The following is a 21,288-nucleotide window of genomic DNA, read 5'->3' on the forward strand; positions in this document are numbered from 1 at the left end:
ACTAAAAGGAAATCCATCGGTAACACTTTGTTTTGATAGTCCACTTTAGACATTCTACTAGCAGTAAGTAACTTTGCAACTACATGTCAACTAGCAGTTAGTAGAGTCTTAGCAGACTGTCTGCTTAATGTCTTCTAACACTTTCTTTGTCAACTAACTGTCAACTTATACTATGCCTAAACCTACCCCTAACACTAACCCTAAACCTACCCTAACAGTCTACTCTGAGAGTTAGTAGACATGTAGTTCCAAATTTCTGAGATTTAGTTGATATGTAGTTGACATGTAGCTACAAAGTTACTTATAGTCAGTAGAATGTCTAAAGTGGACTATCAAAATAAAGTGTAACCAATCCATCATCTGATTTTTGGAATTTTTTCTAGTCGTTTATGAACAAAATCTATAAGTAGGCTATAAAACCTTTGATTATTGCAGTTTAACATATTTAATTATGTATATTTATTTCACATTTTATGATTTAAAGTATTGATCTTGGACAAGGGTAAAACAATCAAATCTATGTATAAAAAAGGCATATAAAAGTTTAAATGTAATCTGCATATAGACTTCAAACAATCTTCGAACACAAAGTCTGGATTCTAGATGGAAAATGTAGCAATTATCCACTCGGAGAATAAATAACCATGTTATGAAAAAGCAAACAAAGGAATAGGAACATAAGCTTTATTAGATTTGCTTCCCTGTCTCCCAGAATGAATGTTAATGATGAAGTGCCTTTCAGCAACAGTAATAATGAAAACAATTGTATTACCTTTGTTAGAGAGAAATGATTGTTAATATGATTAGCATGCAACTTTATGAATAATCAGAAGATAGCTTTGTTATTATTGACTGGCCAATATCTTTTACTTAATTACTATATATTTATTAGTAATTTTATAGACCGTTACACGACAGTTGTTGGACGAATGATCTGTTGCTACTGACTGTGCATGTAATATTCAACAGTTACATCCAGAATGAGACCGAATAAGGAGACAAGCTACTTATAGGAAAATTTACATTTGAAATGTAGTAAATACCTTTCAATTCTAAGAAACAATTGCTTTGTTGACAGTTGTTGATCTTTTTTGAGAAAGCACATAAACTTGACCAACTACTTTAAGTTAAAGATCCAACTGTAATTATACAATACATGCTTTGTTCCCATTTAATTAGAATTCGTTTTGAAGCATTAAATAACCATAAAAATAGAAGTAACCACTTTCAGAAGTTTCGTAACTCCAACCAGACGTCATTAGGCTGAAACTGTTGAAATGTAAACTTGCCAGAGAGTTTTTGGAGATTTCTGCCTTTCAAAACGGTGGACAGAGTCAACAGAATCTGTATTTGGATAAATGAAAAATAGCTGCCGGGGACATTACCTAGATAGCCATTGAGCTGCTGTAAAAGGAACACATTTGATTAACTATTTGAAGCTAAGCTGGTGCTCATGAAGCTAGAAGACTGTCATAGAGCGCTCTTTTTATCCTCTTACCAGATACTGAATTAAAGCTCATAATGAGGCTGAAAATGAGTCATTTTGCTCCAACCTTCTGGCAAGAGTTTGTCTCTTAAAGTAGTCTTGTTATAGAACAACCTTGTGCCCGATGCCCATTAAAAAAGCATCTCTGAGCTTAGCTGCTTAAAGACACGGAGGTACTGAAATGCCACTGTCTACCTAGTGTCAGTCGGGAGGGTTTTAGTGTGAATTCAGTTTCATTTGAGCCTTTTCTTTCCCTCAGAGGTGTTCACAAAGCATTGTTGTCATCATCTCACCGGTAGCCTTATCCCAGCTGTATGGATGGCTTGCTTTTTTACAGGTTACATAAGCACTGCCTTTTTGGGAATTTAAGTGAATTTGGGAATTTAAGTGAAACTAGAAATATCACAACTGTAAGGAACATAGTCATGTTCACCAATAGGATGCTTAAAATTCTTTACACTAATAACTTTCTAATTAAAACTTGCAATAATTATGTGGTGTGTAAAATGTACAATATCATATGACTTGAATCTTCTGCAAACTTTCGCATTTTAGAGAACTACAGTAGCAATTAAGATTAGGAGGCGGATTTGAGTTTCAAAGGCTGTACATTTAGGTTACATATTTGTACGACCCAACTTGTGATTTCTTATAAATGTATCATTTAGTACGAATAATTTTTCTGGATTTTCAGAATACATTGTATTGCTGGTTACTTTTTGCAAGGGCATGTCCCATTGAAGGACCAAAGTTGACAACTCTTTCAAGGTTTGCATGCTATAGATTTAGGTTAGGGTTTTACACTTTGTTTGTAACCCAACTTTAAATGGTTTCTTATGAATTATGAATGCACCATTTCCTATAAATGATTGCGTATTCTGTGTGTGGTTGTCGATTCTTGAGTTTCTAAAGGCATGTCCACAAAGAACGAGACTGAAAACAGCAGGAGGTGGTAGTGAATAGTTTTGTAAATTTCATGGCATAATAACGAAAGCCAAAGTTGGGGGCTTTCCAGGTGCACTTGCAGTCAGTATATGTATATGAAAACAAGGCTTTAGCGAACCTCATCATTGCAAAAGTTTGCCAGTCTCAGTATCCGTAATGAGCTGTTGCTCTACTTCTCATTACTAGGTCCAAGAGAGGACCCAAAAGGAACATTCTATAAATCAAATGCAGGCCTTTCTGTTTTAGAAAAGGGATGACAAATGAGAAAGTGGGCTCTCATTCTCCAAGAAATTACCCTGTATTGTCTGTCATTATTGTAATGATATATGATTATTCTCTCTCTCTCTCTCTCTCTCTCTCTCTCTCTCTCTCTCTCTCTCTCTCTCTCTCTCTCTCTCTCTATATATATATATATATATATATATATATATATATATATATATATATATACAAGGCTTTGCACCAGAGATATGTCATATCTTTTAGAATTTAATGGAGATAATGTTTGTTATATTATCCCTCTTTTGTGCATGTGATATTTAGACCATTAGCAACCAACGCACTGTGTAAACTACCTCAGCAGGAGGGTCTTTCTCATCCCCTAACATGTCATGCTTTTAATTCACACAGATTTGTTTTGTGACTGATTTGTGTTATGTTTGAGACCGAAATAGTCACAGAAATGGCTCATTAGCCCATTCCAATAATGGCAAAACTATTTGTATCAATTATTTATATGCAATAGTTTTCTTGGGATAACTACGGTAATGTGCCGTTGTATATGAATTCTATTATGCATGCTCTTTGCTTTCAAGAAAGCAGTTTGAGTATGTCTTCGCATTTTTCTTGGATGGTGGTCTCAGCAAATGTGTGGAGAATGGATCAATACTTCATCCCTAGCTAATCGTAAACCATGGCAACAGCTCGAGCTAGCAGAGATTGGTCTTGTACAGAGCTTTAGAGAAAAATGTAGTCTTAAAACGTCAGGATATTACAAAATTAGCATTTAACCATAGTGACGTAAGGCCTGCTGCTTAGAAAAAACAAATCAATTATGTGGCTTTACGCAGCAGGATTTTGAAGTGTGTACATCTGTGTGGATGATGGTAGTGTTGGTCTCAATCAAGAGCAGGAAAGAAACAATGCTAAATGCCTATAATAAAATACAGCTACATTATATTGTTGAGCATAGTTAGAATAGTAAAACATACCAAAAGAGTCGTATTTTGTTGTTGACATTAACTTCTACAGTATTTTGGTGCAAATGAATCTGTCACTTGATACAAGCAAGCCAAATAAGCCAGATGCCAACATGGTCAGGTTGCCTGACATCCTCGAAAATCATGAATGAAAGTTCACTGATAAATGTGCTTCCACTTGCAGTGAGGGTAAACATGGTTTGTGCCAACTGCTATTTGTTTTGTGCTGCAAATTATTGGTCAAGAGCATCAAAATTCAAGAAACATTTGTAGCCAGTATTATCAGTTTTCCAATTCAACCGATGTAATTTAAACCATTTTGTCTGTTGGGTCTATGCAGTTCATGCTAATATTTATACATTTTGAGGACATTTCTGTTCACTTTTAGTCAATTGAACCATTTGGGAGTGGATCTGGGTAACTATTGTGTTTTAAAGCCTGGTGCACATTTTATGATTTTGCTGGCAAAATTCTGGGATAGTGAAGGGTTTTCATCATCATAAGGCTAAATCTGGAGTCGTTGAATGCCTTTTCCTGAAGTGAACTTTTGCCTGTATGGTTAGAAGATTTACTGTTTTGGACTGCTGTCTTGAGTTTAAGATTGATGTGCTGGTCTTATGAGTGGTCTCAAGTCGCTTCTCATCCCAAACTAGCTTTGTCGATGCAGAATCGTGGTTAGAAGTCTTGGCTACTATTTATTGTACAGTCTGTCATGAAACACTGTACATGTTACACAGTCTGCCTTGTCTATCTATTTGAGATCACATCGTACAGTCTGTCATTACATTTGCTTAACAGTAAAAGAAAAAAAAAAAACGGCGTATTGTGAACTTTCGTTTATGAATAAATCCATGTTATCAGTAAAGTTCAGCTGTCCATCTCTCATCATAACTCCCTGCTGTGAGAAAAGTTTTACCGTACGCCTTTTATACAGAATTGGTGCATTACAGCCACATGATCAACTGTGTGCATCTTTCTGCAGGGTGTATTTTAGCATTTTATTAGGCCAGGCCCTCAATGCACAGAGGCTCCATGGGTACGGGTACGGTGCCATCCTCGCACATCAACGCTGCAGGCTAGCCACATGCAGTACTAATGAGCTGCTTATATTTGCAGGCTTGGCTTGCTCTCTTCACCACCAAAAGTAAACTTTTGAGTCTTTAAGAGGATTGTGAAGGACTTTCTTGGTTATTTTTGTCCTTATGCTTGATTCAGAACAGATCAAATGCTACCAACAAGTAACAAGCTCAGAAAAGAAACATACTGATTACATTTTAGCATTGCAATTAGCATTGTTGTGGCAAGAGTTTGCCATGTATGCTCTGGTGGCTGACAGAGTAACTGCTAGAGGAACATGTGTTTTAAACTGATTAACACGAACTGGCCTCTTTGATGTGGGAGCGCGTCAAGAGAGCTCCGCCGAGAAGGCGTGAAGGCGATTAGTAGATGTTTTTTAGGCCATTTGCTCTGTGAGATGGGACCTCATAGGAGAATGCTTGCTCGGTTCAGGGACGAAAGAGCTCCCACATGCTGGCGAGGGACATGAGGATGGTGGTGACGAGCTCGGAGGATATCGTTAACACGAAGCGATGAAGAGATGTGAACCTGCCCTTCGTATTCCAGAACAAAGAGAGCCCCAGGGATGTTGGAATGGGCTATCTTGAAGGGGATTTGGCAGTGTCAGCCCTTGTCATGTGAGGCGAGCTGAGTGTAAACATCAATAGCAGACAAGAAAAGATCAGACGCTCCAGATTTCAGTTTTAAATCCTGACAGCAAGGACTCTGAGGGCTTTATCAGTGTTAGGAACATTGCTGCTTGGGACTCGGAATATCTTTCAGAGCGCAAGTTGGCTGGAGAATATTGTAAGATATTAGCATTCAAATGTATCAATTTAAAGTGTGTTGTTAGGATCTGAGAAGCACAATGTTGTCACGTTTGCTGGAAATGCAACCCAAAAATGTTGCAGAACCATTAAATTATGCCAGTTTTGTGCTAACATTTGATATTTGTAGAATAATACTTTGTAAGCATGATTAGATTGGCCACAAAGCTGTAAAAAAGCTAATGTATGGACAATTGTGACCATGCATCACTTGAACTTTATATAAATGCATGCATTATATCTTATCATCAGTGTCATTTTAGTATAATTCAGCTGCTACTATGGTCTTCCTTTTTTTTACAATATGCACAGTACATGGTCAAAGTCTAAAGATTTCAAATGAATAGCATAAATAACAATGAAGTCAAATTTGCATAAATGCAATAGTTTGGTTTCAACTTCAGCTTTAAAGCATTTAGTTATTGTTGATTTTACTTATGTCATGCAGCAAATGTTTAATTATGTATATTTTGCCTTGAATATGTTTGCATGTATGGTTTCTGGTTAATTTCTACAAAGCTCAGAGACGATAGTTGCAATATAATGGTTTTATAATATACTTAAATGCTAATTATGTTTAATAAAATTATAATTCAAGCAAAACAAATAGTTTTATCAGTGAACACCGCCATTTCCCCCCTCACGCAATGCTATAAGTGGGGGTCTTGCATGCAATTCTTGACCATTTCTTCTCCACCAGTCACTTTTTGATTATTGGTCAATCTCTACTTTAAATGGATTATTTAGTTGCTCATCCAATCAGATAGTATTTTAGATTAGAAAAGTTCATTTTTTGTTTGCTATTGTCATATGTTTCAAAGTTTCAATGCCAGGGCCTGATGATATACGGAGTCTTCAGGCCCATATTACGGGATATACACCTGGACATGTCAAGTAGAAATCTTGTGAATTCAGCAAAAACCTCGTCGGCTGAGGTGCCTCCGTGGTGGCAGCTGTGTTGAACCTAAACAACAGTTGTCAGATTTGTAGCCTGGATGGGGGGAAAAATCCCCATTGAGTGTTCTTTTGATTGCAATCTCCAGACTTCAATCTGCTCCCTCTTGTCGTGTACCGCCACTGAGCAGGAGAACAGATGGCGCCTCTCAGCAAGGCGGAGAATTGCGGAGAGGAGTCCCTTTCATTCCGAAAAAGAAAAGTAACGGAAATAAAAGAAGTTGAATGAAGCAGGTGAGGAAAAACAAGCAGTGGCGAACTGAGAAGAGACATTAAGGCCACATCTACAACAAGCCAGAGCTTTTCCTATCTGACCCTTTTTTTTTTCTCTCGTTCATATAAAAATTCCTTAAACACACCATCTTCCCAATAAATATCGGTGTAAACAGGAAACCATTAAAACTGTCCAAAAACAATGTAGTATACATGCCAGACCAGTATGTGGTGCTGTAATTCTGCCACAGAGATACACGAAAAATGAAGAAGCAGTGTCTGACTAGGGTCGAGGCTTGGGGTGATGACATAATTTCACAAAATATGCGGATTGGCTGTACACAAGAAAATGCAAGGGTATTATTTTTTATATATATTTATCAGGCTCCCAAAAATCTGGATCCGTCTGGATGAAACGTCAATTTGATGCTTTCTTTTATGTATACAGCTAAATGCATCTCAGTGTATAAATGGTCTAAAAGAACACCAGTTCTGTCTCTACTGTAGATAAAGATATTCATTTCTTAAACTCACTGGATTAGGGTCTAAGTTTTCTACATCTCATCAGTTACATATCTATCTTAACGTGCAATTGCACAGCAAAACAGTGATAAGCAAAGACAAGCTCATTATAAAAACTTTACAAGAAAAAAAGTAAAATTTGATATTATGCATAAAAACTTATAATAAAAGCCAAATAAACTGCCAGAAGGCTTGAAAGGTGCAGATTGTTGAATGTTAGTCCATTTATTTTCAAGAATGAATACAATTGTGATTTTCAAAAGAGGAAGATGAACAAACTGTCAAATGTCATATTCATTAGTATTCAGACTAATAGTTTGGTTGTGCCTAATTACTGGTTTTTATTGCATCCTCTCGGAAGGCAGGAAGTGCTGCAGTGATGGTTTTAATGTGTTGTTTGGGTCAGTCTTAAATGGTGCTTTTGTCTCTGTGGTCGTTAAATGCTTTTTTATTAGGTAGAAATATAATTTCCATTAACGCATGGTCTATAAAAGAAAACATTTGTGTGTATTTACAATTTGGTCTCAACTCTTATGCATTACGCTATTTCTCAAATGCAAACATATTGATTGTATGCTGCTAGATAGCGGCGTCTAGGAAAATTATGACTTTTCCAATTGCGATCCTCCTTCCACTCTTATTTGTGTGGTTTCTTGACTTTATAATACTTTTACAAGTGAATATGGTAGTGGTGCTAATGTGCTGACATACTTAAAAAAAAATATATATATATATAAAAAAAAGTTTAGGTGGAGCATATGGTGTAGGGCTTTATTTTTTATGTTATTTGTTTACATTTTTCAAGTGGTATTAAGGGAGGGTGCTTTTTACTGTACATACCATTTGAAAAGACAAATCTCTGTAGTGCAGGATGAGTCATCACTAGTTTTGGTATGTTTTCACAGAACCGAAAGACTAAATTTTAAATGTGTTTGTATCTGCTAATTTGATCATCTTTTAGAAGTATGCTAGCATACTTGATTACCTTAAAACGAACACACATGTCCTAAATACAAAAAAAAAAAAAAAAAGTGCCAAAAAGTCACCTGGCTGAATGCTTTAAGTTCAAGCCAAAGAGTTCACCATCAAACAAATCATCAGTGCACAAATGCAGAATGTTAAGGGACAGTTTGTAATTTCTTGTTGTGTAAATGTGTGCATTTCTGCTCCATATTTATAGGGATTTAAGGGATATTGTTGCTGTAGATCAGTACAACTTTCACTCTTTTCTGAGCCAGATGTGACAATTCTGGTGATTTTAGCACTTACCTGTACATTACTTGACCTTTTGATGATAAATCCACAACTGATGGGAGTTTTAGCCACTGATAATATCTGATTATCGCTGACTGCCAGGAATGTTGAAGTGCTTTGTCACCTGCAATTTCAAAATTATATCAACAAATAAATTCATCCAGGAACATGTCCTACTTGACAAAATTGTGGACATTAAGGTCAATTACTTTTGAGAGTGCAGGTTTTCATTGTATCATAGCCTAGCAGATATGAAAACACTTTAGCATCAGGTATCTATTTCCTCCCATTACACATAATGACGCAAAGGTTTCTCACTTCAGTGAAATTTAGATCACTGGGTTTGTTCATATGCTGTCTCAGATATTTCTAGTAATAGAAAATGTGAACCTTGTCAATACCTTGAATTCTGTCTCTAAAAAGTTGCTTGTAAGATCCAATTATTTTAGATTTGGGAGTGAATTTTGGAGTTTGAGCTGACTCTTTTTTATTAAATTTATCAAATTGGTTCACCATTGTCTGAATGTTTCATTAGCAAGTCAAATAATTTGAAAGAAGTTTTTTTTTTTTTTTTTTTTTTTTTTTTACTGAATTACCACAGATGATCTGAACGCTTGTGAAAAAGCCATGGAAATGCATTAATCAAAAAGTGACCGAACCCTGACCATGGCAACAAAACTGTACTACTTTTAAAAGCTTCACACTAAGCACACACTTCTTATCACCTTATATAATTCCATTTGTGAGTTTATTCCATTTTTTTTTAAAGCAAATTGAAAGCTAGTGTGATATGTGAAGTGACACAAGTCACAAGATGGTTCTCTTAATTTTATCGGTTTTGTGTTATACTTTCAGAGATCTTGGTATGATGAAGGCAAGAGCCAGAGAACTTGGGCTAACTTATTGCTCTTTAACTCTCCCATCAGATGCTAAATCTTTTCAGCCTTTGGCTTCCTCTTAGTAAGCAAAATGGTTATAATGAAGAGCATAATGGAACATGAAGACATGCCTCAGCTTAAGACAAAAGAACACCTCTGCATTTCTAGTTGTAGGACAACAGAGAAATTTGATTGTCTGAGAGTGTTATTTAATTCAGACAATGTTGAATACAAACTTAAGAAGTATCAAAAAGGTAGAAAACTGTTTTTTCAAGTAATCCTTTCTGCTGGTTGCATCACAAACCCAGCTTCATATTTATGGATTTTTCTAATGTAGTGAAATTGCTCTGTAGCTCACCTGGTACAGCATTGCACTTGCGATATGGAGCGGCTATTAGTACCATGAAACAAGTCGTGACACTAAATAAAAGTACTCAAAGACAAGTTAAAATGACATGGTTGCTTCAGCAACTGCATTTTAATCTGGCATTGTTAACACTATCGCTTAGGTCTCTAAGGTATGGTTTAGTGTAGGTAGCACATTATTTTTAAACATGATAGACGATTGGACATTTGATTCACGAATGACTGTGATGCAATAAACATAAAACTTTTGATTCGCATTCATATGTTTTGGATAAAACTTAGTGTAATCAGCACCACTCGCTGGACATTTCACTTTAAAAGTGTTGCAATGTGAAAGAAGTAACTTAATATTGTTCTGCAGAAGTGTACCAGAGGAAAATATTTTCCAACGAGCCTGGCTGTCGTGTCCTAATAAGCTGCTTTCACACTGCGATTCTGGAAAATACACTGGTAATGTGTCCCGGCAATTGTTCACGGGTCGCTAGATTTCGCACCTTTCACGCTGCCAGTGATTACCCGGAATATGTGCGCGCGTTCACACACAACCCATAAAGGTCACGTAATGACACGTGACATCAGGATGTGATGTAATGGCATTGGCTCTGGCTTTTGTTCACACAGAGCTCATTCTGGGACTGAACCCGGCAATGCTACTAGGTCCACAACCCGGGATCAATCCCGAAATCAATTCCAGAACTTGTTTGCGTTCACACAGAAGGTGACCTGGCAATTTTCCTGCAATTTTCCAGGGCCAACATGTAGTGCAAAAGGGGCTATAGAGAGTCGGACTTGTTAAACTGAAGGTTGTGGGTTCAAGTCTCAGGTCTGGCAAGAACATTGTAAACCAGTTATATCCCTCAGATTTTAAGGGTTGTTAATGCTTACGGTTAAGAAAGAACAAAAAATTTTAATTCAGGAACGCGCCATGCCTGATAAAATCACTGTGGCGTCCAAAGATAATACTGTAGTACAACCCCAAAACAATTTCTACTTACAAATGGTTTCCTCTTATGTTACACACCTTTCGGAGCACAGGAAGCATGTTGTGAATTTATCTGCAGGACGCCATGCTTAATATTTGATGCTTCAACATGCTCTTTAGTTCTTTTTGCCCACAAAGCGCTGCCCTGTCATAAAACCATACTACCCTATACTTCAGCCATTTTATGGATGTGAGAACTGGTAGTAACTCATTTCCTGCCATTTCAGGCACCTTTTCACCGTCAGCATCTGTGCTGTTGTGCAATCGATGCCCTTTCATCCGCACTGTGATTATTTTTGTTCGCCATTAAACTTCACTTAAAAGTGAAATCCAGTCTCTCCCGCAGACTCTTACAGATGTTAATCGAATCTTCCCATTTGAGTCACGCCATGTTGTTATTGTTGATAAAATAATGCATGCGACATCCAACTTCATCTATTTAATTTGTTGGAAGAGGCTGTGTAATGGTACGAACTGACTACCCATAATGCAGTCTTATTGATTATAATGACAGAATTTACAAAGCTCTTAGCTAGGGCGAATTAAGTGGTGTGACGTCCTATTTGAAAGCCTCACTGACTAAAGCATCTTTACTCAGCGGGCTTTTTATGTTCGTTTCGGAGTGCAAAGTACATTTGAAGATGGCCCAGAGGCCAGGGCGGTGTAATTCAAGCATTGAGGCCGAGCAGAGAAGAAACCTGCCCCTGCTGTTTGTACCAATTGCCCTCGCAATTGGCTCTGTGTTCAGCCGGGTCTCCTGGGAGATGGGAAGATACAATGGGTTGCTGTGGCGACAGAAAACTCTCAGCCTACCTGCGAATCTGGGCCTGCTGGTAGTTCACTTGCTCGTTTAATTAGGTGACTCCTGAGTAGATTAGGGCCTGTGTTAGCGTGGGTGGCCCGCTGCGTTCATGCCCCAGGAGTGCAGCAGTCATCAGCCAGGCTTGAAGGGCAGGCCATGGGGGAAAGTCTTTCAGGAACTGAAATAAGAGCAAAAGGCTGAAAGAGAACTCTGGTGCAACTTATGTCTCTTGTCAGATTGAAAATATGAGGAAATAAGGCTGCAGAAATCTGTATGAGAGAAGTGCTGCAATACTGTGATGGATAAAGCAACTAAAGATATAAACACCTTTTTGCTGTTAAAAGTTTTTCTTCTATCCAAGTAATGCAGCGGTAGGTTCAAGTCAGTCATTCACTGGTTATCTTTCCTTAAAAATTAACATTATATATAATTGTTTCAGTCAGAAATAATATCTACTAATAATAGTTTATATTATTATTATTATTATTATTATTATTATTATATGACACTGAATATAATAACATATATATTGATTTTTAACACCCACACACACACATTATAATTATAATGATTGTTGTTATTATTATTATTATTATTATTATTATTATATGACACTGAATATAATAGCGTATATATTTATTTTTAACACACACACACATTATAATTATAATGATTGTTGTTATTATTATTATTTTTATTATTATTATTATTTTATTTTATTTATTTATTTTTTTTATCATTATAATTAGACTAATTTTCCCAGATTACAAATAAAGCTTGTATTTAATTCAGACTTGATTGAAAGGAATTCAGGCTCATTAGAGTAAAGAGTGAAACAAGACTGAAAGAGTGCAGTCAGCACAGGGAGCCAAAGAAAAACACCACAAAACTGATATTGTAGATTATGGACAGTAGAATTTACAAACTTGGCCTTTAGGCAGGTTAAAAAAAAAACAACCTTCTTCCTTTTCCTCCTCAGCTGTACAAACTCTCTTAATAGCCTCCATTGTTATGCACCATGTTCCCTGCAGGAGATCAGAGATTGAACGGTGGTTGATTCAGAGATTTCCACTTCACAGACTTTCGTGCTTTCAGCATGAAATCAATGAAGTATTCTTTTAGAACGAGATAAACAGTATCTAAACATTTAATATAGTTAAAAAGCCTCCATTTACTGTCATTTCATAAGCTGAACCTCACAGTGTACAGAGGGAACGGTGTGTTTTTTCTCGTTAGTTTTCATGAGTTTTTTGCACATTCAAGTGTTGTAAAAACAGTCATTTGACCTCGTTCATGAAACACAAGCACAATGAATTCCTGTTTAAATTGTTCACAAAGACTTTCTATGTGCAATCTGGCAAAATTTACATAAGAATGGAAAGCACTACTTAAGAATAACTAACATTTTATGCTTTTGTGTTGAACACACAATTCTTTTTGTTGGAGCTGAACAGTGTTGCAGACAATTTCTACTTTAAAACCAAAGTAGTAAATAAAATTGTTTACTTTGGCTTGGCTTTAAAATGTAATTTGCTCTTGTTTACCATCTTTGCAAGTTTTTCTGCTCATTTTAGATGGATTATAGTATACTATAAATATATCTTTTGAGACTTGTCAAATTAAAGTGATGAATGATGAGTATGGAACAGAAGACTGAACAGAAGGGAGGCTTGACTGGCATTTCAATGAATCATATGGTAATTTCACTAATTGTTTCTTAATTGTCTTTCACTCAATCAGCTGTACCTCATCCTTGCAGTAATTGCATGTGTTTGTACTAAAAATATGAGGCAACATTTTTCTTTAACTTTGAATGATACTTCCTGTCAACTCGTCAGCTCCTTCCACATGACAGTATAAGGAACAACTAAAACACATTGTTCTCCGTATAAAACCCATGTCCTACAGTTGGGCAACTTTGTGAACTTGTGTGAGTACTTTTGTACTTGACATGTTCACTCGTGGATATTTATATCTTGCCACAGAATTGTACGTGCAAATGCCGCTATTGTTCGTATGCAGTCTCATATCTCACAAGGGTTTGCTAAAAAAAAAAAAAAAAAAAAAGAAGCACAATTTTAGTGGGAACAAATCAAGTGGTGTGTGTGTGTGTGTGTGTGTGTGTACAAAAGTCCAGCAGGCTAATTCATTATCATGTGCTGTGAAAGTTGTTCTATTACTTCTTCAAAGTAATGTAATATAATTGCTTGTATGATTTGATGTCTAAATTATATTTTTGTTATGTAATTTGGATCAATCTCACAAAACTTTTCAAGAACTAGGTCATGTCTAGCTTATTTTACCCCAACCCAATTCAAATTTAATGCAATTATATATATATATATATATATATATATATATATATATATATATATATATATATATATATATATATATATATATATATATATATATATATAATACATTCACACACACATACACACACACACATATATATATATATATATATATATATATATATATATATATATATATACACTGCTGCCTTGTATATATGCAGATTGAAATGAGTAAAAAATACAATGAATTAATGTGACCTGGATATGTTTTTGTGAGATTCGCTCAATGACTGATTTATTCACTGCTGATTAATAGTTTCAGGCACTCTTGATCACCAGTGATCCTTCCTGAATGTTACATTTGTTGTTTTGCTAAAGTTAGTCTGTCAGTCTTTCTTTGAAAATTGTGAAAAGAGAAGAAAAAAAACATCCTTTTTGGAATCACAACGCAAAAAAGTTATGATTTGTATCAATATTTCTCTAAAGTTTAAAGACAGATGAATCAAGACAGACAGCTTTCATGTGTGCATTCATGGCCTTTATTTATTCTCTCTGCATGTTTGTGCTGCTCTTCATTTATTACGTGTGGTTATGTGGTGTTATCGGGAGGAGTGTTTTAAGTTCTCCCCCGTGTGTTGTTTGTGTCTGTGGTCTACAGGTCCTCCTCTTCATTGCTCATCTGCCTCCTCTTCCCCTGTCGACTCCCCTTACCCTCCCCCTTCCCATGCAGCCAATCAGAGCCAGGGAAGGTTGCTAGGTAACAGTGGGGCTCAGGCCAGCCGGGACTCTGAGTCAGAAGACGAGTTTGGCCCCAATTCATTCTTAGTTAAAACCGGCTCAGGGAACATCGGCGCTCCAGTCGCTGCAACTCCTAACGGTGAGTCCATCTCAATATCGCTGCCTGCTAGAGGGGCCTCGACATCCCCTGCTGGACCTGCTGTGGAGCTTGTAGAGAGAGCCACAGGCCGAACATTCATTTTTTTTTCTGGATATTTTGGGTAGCAGTGGAGGTCACATGTTAGCAGGAACTTTTTTTAACTATAAGGCCTGCTGAGAAGAGAAGTTTCTGACTGGGGTTCAGAAGTGAGGCATGCCAGAGATGGTGAAGATTTATTGCAATCTGTTGAACTCCAGTTAAGAGCTGCTAAAGATTTCTGTTCGTATTGAGTTGTGTTAATCTTTTGCAGCTTGTAATTGTTTTAGATTAGTGATATATATATATATATATATATATATATATATATATATATATATATATATATATATATATATATATATATATATAGCCTTAATACACTAAGTTGCTTGAAACAAGTTGAACGACAAGTTGAATGAAATCTGAAATTTGGTCACAATTCAGTTTTGATTAAAACATTCCGGTTAATGAAAGTCAAAATATTAAATTTGAATGGCAATAAGTACATAAATAAATAATATTTGAATAATTGTAATTTAAATATTTGAATTAAAAATGTAGTCAAGATCTTAATTTGTGATTGTATTATAATTATAATAATTAAATTCCATAATCGATGCATTGAATTTTCATCATGAACAATAGTCCAAATGTACAACACATTTAAATTTCTAGGACTATTATTTATCTTGGGAAGATCCCATAAATTTAATTTAATTAAAAAACAATAATAATAATAAAATAAATTATTTATTTAAAAATGTATTCTTGGCATTCTAGAATCCCAGGCTTTGTATTTCACGTTGTGTTCGCTCTCTGTTTGAATGTAGACTTTAGCTGGCTAACTCTCGCTGCAGCTGTCATGACTAATAACACCCTGTGCTGAGACTTATGACGTGGCTCACGGTATACATCACTACTTGGATGACCTGGATTGCAGTGTGCTTATGCAGTTTAGGTGTGAGATTGAGTTTCTTGTTGTCCACATGCAGTGCTCTATTTCTTGCAGTAATTTGCAATTGTTTCAGATCATTGTAGAGTTGCTTCCATTAACTTGGAGTAGTGTTAGAAAGGTCAAGAAGTTTTAATGAAAGATAAAATCAGTTTGAAAGCATGTAAATTATAAAAAAGCTTGATGGCATGCCCAGCTGAGGGGGGCAAGTGACCAGCACAGCAGGAACTATATGTCAAATATAATGTACTTATTTACTCAGTAGGTGCTTTTGTGTTTTAAAAAGTTTTAGCATCATGTCACTTGTGGACGGATGTAATAAGGCACCGCCGCTAATAGCAAAGTTTATATTTTACAAAATGAAGATAGTCTATTTGGTAGTAATGACCCATCATAGTGTTTATGATCTTATTGTCCTGAACCTTATGTCTATGCTGCAAGATGTTTGTACGGCAACAGCTAATCAAATTAGAAATGAGATTTGTTAGCATTTTTTCAGATAAGAAAGATTCACGTCACTTTGTTTATTGGAGGAGTGCACAGAGCATGTCGATGCTGAGCAGTCGATATGAAACCTGTCATTCCTAGCAGATCTCAGCATCCTCCCTTAAGGGTTCTTTACAGAGTAGAACAAAAAAATGCTGTAAATAATTGATCAGCCTTTACAAGTTAACCACCCAAGGCTGGAATTACATCAAGCTCAAGAGGTTTGCGCCTACCTGCTTCCTCACGGCCCTTCGTAAAGAAATGAATTACCTTCCTGTGGCAAGAACTTTCCTTTCTCCACGCAGCAGCCTGCTACCATCCTGGTCACCTAACGGTGGCACCCCTGTGCTAAAACACAATTTATCTTTCCTAAAAATGGCTGTGATTTGCATTGGTATATAGGTTACCCTCAGGCTGCCAGTGAGGGGTAGCACACTCACCAAAGGAATCGGTCTCTTGCCTCTGAGCTATGCAAGGCACCATAAGGCTCTATTTGACTGAGACAAAGTAGCACACCACAGTGCCATGAAAGAGGAAGTTTATGCGCTGGAGTTAAGCCTAGCATCTCTGGTAGTAAAATAGTGGGATTCCTGCCAGGGGCTATGCTGTGTTGCGTGAGGTTGTGCGAGGTTTGATTCTGATTTATTTACTTCGCCTCTTACGAGTCGGGTGGCTTCTTCTGCACTGCCAGTCATCTTGACATTGAACAACCAAACTCTTGATGGCTTTGTTCATACAGTAGCACAATATGGTTGTCAGTAAAGGTTGAACTGCTAAATACGATTCTGTTCACACTGTACGGTTAATTCAGAGTGACTCCGGTTTGATTGATATTGCCGTCTAGATGTCTGTCCTGCCTCACAACTCATTCTTTGCCATCAATAACTAATTTGATAGCTGTCATCTTCTCTCAGGTTTTGAAAACCGGCAGAAAATATTTCATATTGAATTTGGGTTCCTTGTCGTTTTTGCATATAAATGCCAATTTGAGTCACCTGTTAGTAAATACGCCTGTCAAAGTAGCCATTGTGATTGTAGGTAAACAAGTGCTAAATTATGGAAATTATCCTGCTCTTTTGAAGAGCACCCTCATTGTCATTTTTGATTGTTTGGCAACTGTATTGCAACTGTTGGGTATTCATTGAGCCTTAAAAGAGAACAAGGACACAATTATAATAAAAAAAATTATAATAAGAAAAGAGATGTGCCGCTGTTTATTCACTTAAACCACCCAATGAGTCCATTTTAACCATTTTCTATGGTTTTTGAGATTGGGGTATTTATATATATTGTCACGGGAGGAGCACAAGACAGACACAGTGGGCGTGGCGTCAGGCCTCGGAGAGGCTTTTATTAACAGAAATCATAAAACAAAGGGAATAAAAGTGGCCAAAAGGGGGAAAGTGTCCAAAATAACAGGGAATCTGGTGTCCTCGTCGTGCTGCGGGATTTGTGTAGGTCGGGCAGTGTTCATCAAGGAAGGGTCCAGGCAAGGGGCGGAGTCCGGCGGCCGCACGCGCTCCCCTCCTTGGTCCGGGGCGCGAGGGGCGGCGGCTTCTCCTAGCGGCCGCGTCTCTCTCGTTGGCCGCGGCGCTGGTAGGGGATGGACGGCCCGGCATCCTGGCCCGTCGGCCGTGTATACGGGTGCGGTTCCCATCCGGATCGCGGGTCCGGCAGCTCACGTCTTGGTGGCGCGGGAGTCCCTCAACGCACCCTTCCTGGACCCACGAGGACACCAGTGTGCGTGCACGGGGAAGAGACCGGTCTCCTGAGGAGAGGCGCGTTGGGCTTTTAAACAGCGGCGGTAATGAGGCTCCACTTCCTTCAGGTGTGCCCCATCACACGCCGCCAGCCCTGACTCGTCCAGCGCCCCTCCTCTCACACACCCACTCCAGTCGGGAGCCTGGTGAAGGGCGGCGATTTAGGACGGGGTGCCGGTGACAATCAGGGAGGAGGCAGCTGACTCGTCACATTCCCCCTCCCAAGCGACATCCCCGTCCCCAGGGCGCCACCCACACGGGAGTGCTACCATCCTCAACCAGGCTCCAAACGGTCGGAGTGGGCGGGGCTTCCTCTCCGGGCGGTCCTCCCTCTCGCAGCGCACCAGAACAGGGACAGAGAAACCGGGTTTTAGTGACAGCCTCAACCAACCACAGGGTAAAATGACAATGGAAAAGTCACTTACCCCTTGTGTGGCTGGGAGGCTGTCCCCAGTTTTCCCCCGTCCCAGTCTGGGTTCTCACGAACGTTTGCAAGCGAGAGGGAGTGACGTCACCAGACGTTTCCCCACTGCGCTGTCTAGGCTCCGCCTGCCCGCATTCTCCACCAGTGTCACGGGAGGAGCACAAGACAGACACAGTGGGCGTGGCGTCAGGCCTCGGAGAGGCTTTTATTAACAGAAATCATAAAACAAAGGGAATAAAAGTGGCCAAAAGGGGGAAAGTGTCCAAAATAACAGGGAATCTGGTGTCCTCGTCGTGCTGCGGGATTTGTGTAGGTCGGGCAGTGTTCATCAAGGAAGGGTCCAGGCAAGGGGCGGAGTCCGGCGGCCGCACGCGCTCCCCTCCTTGGTCCGGGGCGCGAGGGGCGGCGGCTTCTCCTAGCGGCCGCGTCTCTCTCGTTGGCCGCGGCGCTGGTAGGGGATGGACGGCCCGGCATCCTGGCCCGTCGGCCGTGTATACGGGTGCGGTTCCCATCCGGATCGCGGGTCCGGCAGCTCACGTCTTGGTGGCGCGGGAGTCCCTCAACGCACCCTTCCTGGACCCACGAGGACACCAGTGTGCGTGCACGGGGAAGAGACCGGTCTCCTGAGGAGAGGCGCGTTGGGCTTTTAAACAGCGGCGGTAATGAGGCTCCACTTCCTTCAGGTGTGCCCCATCACACGCCGCCAGCCCTGACTCGTCCAGCGCCCCTCCTCTCACACACCCACTCCAGTCGGGAGCCTGGTGAAGGGCGGCGATTTAGGACGGGGTGCCGGTGACAATCAGGGAGGAGGCAGCTGACTCGTCACAATATATATATATCTTTTTTACCTCAGAATAAACAGGCAGCTGCCTTCATTTACCAAATATTAACATATCACTAGTATGGATTTGCCAGATAGCTCAAGTCTTAATAGGAGCAATGCAGTAATGTCAGACTCTTGGATAGGTGGTAACATCATTTACATTACAGTCATTGGTTTTTAATGAAGATGTGCCTACATCTTCATGCTGAGTGGCATAAATTGCAGTCCAAAACTCAGTGAGAAGTTAATTAGCGCTGTAAGTGCCAAATGTTTCACAGTTTCTGACCATTTTTTTTTCACCCTACCCTCACATAATCGCAAGCAGATGTCTTTACAGATATATGTGATGTGGGTTTGAGCCTGTAATATTTTGATATGTGTTTAGGGTTGACAATGACATGCATTAATACCTCCCATTCCCATTTCCTCACCTCGTCTGGATATTAAGGGAGCATATTAAAACATTTTTAACTGTGTTGTGACAGGGCCTTATATTCTGTAGCCCGATTCAGCTCAACATCACAGATATGTCAAATTCTGGAGAGAGAAAGGGCATGGAGAGGGTAAGCTTCTTGTGTAAAATGATAAGGGAGTTTAAAGGCCCAGATTCATGTAGCCAGTGTTGATATGATTTTGTGTGTCTTCAGAAACACGGGTTATTCTGTAGTTCCAGAAATGTGATTCAGTGCTGAGACTAAAGCTGAAAAGGCTTAGCTCAGGGTTTCAGGCTGTGGATTCAAACACAGAGCATGTTTTCAGAGGATTCAGTACTCTTTTCCAGCAATTGAAGAGGAATTACACATGGGAACATGGGATGGCAAAATCTGACGGACAGCTGAAGTATCGAAACACGAATACAGACGTGGTTAGCCTTTGAAACATAGAGTGCCGAGTTTTATCAACCAGAGATAGCAGGAAGAGGCAATTTCACTTTTCCCAGAGAGATTCTACATTATCAACAAAAAATGCATTTGTAGCATTCTATCAACCAAAGGGATCTCAGCTATATTGTCATTTTCCATTCTGCATATTTTGTTGCAGAAATTCCCTCAACTATAGTTTGCGAAACTTTTTTTAATTAAAGAGGCTGATTAAGCAAGCTGGAAACATAGAAAAGAAAGAGCGAAAGATCTCTATAGCCCCTTTCACACTGCACGTCGGACCCGCAATATTCCCGTAACATTGCCTGGTCGCCTTCTGTGTGAAAGCAACCACGTCCCGGAATTGATTACCGAATCGAACCCGGGTCGGGGACATAGTAACATTGCGGTAATCGATCCGGAACGAGCGCTGTGTGAACAAAAGCCAGATCTAATTCGGCATCGAAGTGATGACGCGTGTTATCGCGCGACTTTTTTACCGGCTGTTTTGAAGGAATATCAACATTCGCGACGAAAACATATGTGCAAACTGTAATGAAGCAGAGATCAGTTAGTTCCTCACTTTCCGCGCTGACGCAGAGATCGTTTGCTTGCTTCAGTTAAAGTATAACGTGCCAAGCGTTGTCGACTCGTACATTACACGTCACGCGCTGATGTCACGTGTCGTTACGGGATCTTCAAGGGTTGTGTGTGAAAGCACGCACATATACCCGGTCATCACTGGCAGTGTGAAAGTGCCAAATCTAGCGACCAGGGAACAATTACAGGAACACTTTACCCCTGTATTTGCCGGAATGGCAGTGTGAAAGGGGCTTATGCCTGCTAGGTCCTGTTAGCTTGATGGGACAGACTTGTTGAAGCTTGAGTTCTTTTATTGAGCATGTGTTGCTCCATGGCCCCTGGCTTTCTCTCAGGGCCCTGTTCCCGGAGAGATGGCTATTGGGCCACAGGCTCCCTGCTGAGCCCCTGTTCTTCACCACAGAGCGCCCCTTGTCTTAGCACCTTTAAGCCAAGCAGCATGGGGTTAGGGCCACAGTGGGCCACTAATGGTGTATGGATGCCTTCTTTAAGGGCTTGCACAACATGCCTTTGCAGTTGACCAGACAGGAATGAATGGGTGGAAATGTAGCGGCAGGGTCACTCTGTAGCTCTGCATGTAGATCAGTTTGGTTTCATCAGATAAGGTTTATGGGTTCACACCGGAACACATATCCACCGGAGAGACTGTGAGAGATCACAGCGGACGGGGAAAGAGTGATTTA

At 39.3% G+C, this 21,288-nt stretch overlaps 1 protein-coding gene across 5 annotated transcripts in view; it reads left to right on the top strand.

Moving 5' to 3' along the window:
• Positions 1 to 21,288, top strand: part of LOC128028754 (teneurin-4) — a 226,762-nt gene that overhangs the window by 89,681 nt on the left and 115,793 nt on the right. For 4 of the 5 annotated variants that reach the window (XM_052616071.1, XM_052616067.1, XM_052616069.1 and 1 more), the window contains one exon: positions 14,443 to 14,661. The exons of the other annotated variant lie outside the window; for it this stretch is intronic. In XM_052616071.1, coding sequence (XP_052472031.1) covers positions 14,443 to 14,661 — 219 coding nt within the window. The remainder of the gene's footprint in view (positions 1 to 14,442; positions 14,662 to 21,288) is intronic. 5 annotated transcript variants of the gene reach the window in all.

This window comes from Carassius gibelio, chromosome A15, assembly GCF_023724105.1.
Source record: "Carassius gibelio isolate Cgi1373 ecotype wild population from Czech Republic chromosome A15, carGib1.2-hapl.c, whole genome shotgun sequence".
Lineage (NCBI taxonomy): Eukaryota > Metazoa > Chordata > Actinopteri > Cypriniformes > Cyprinidae > Carassius > Carassius gibelio.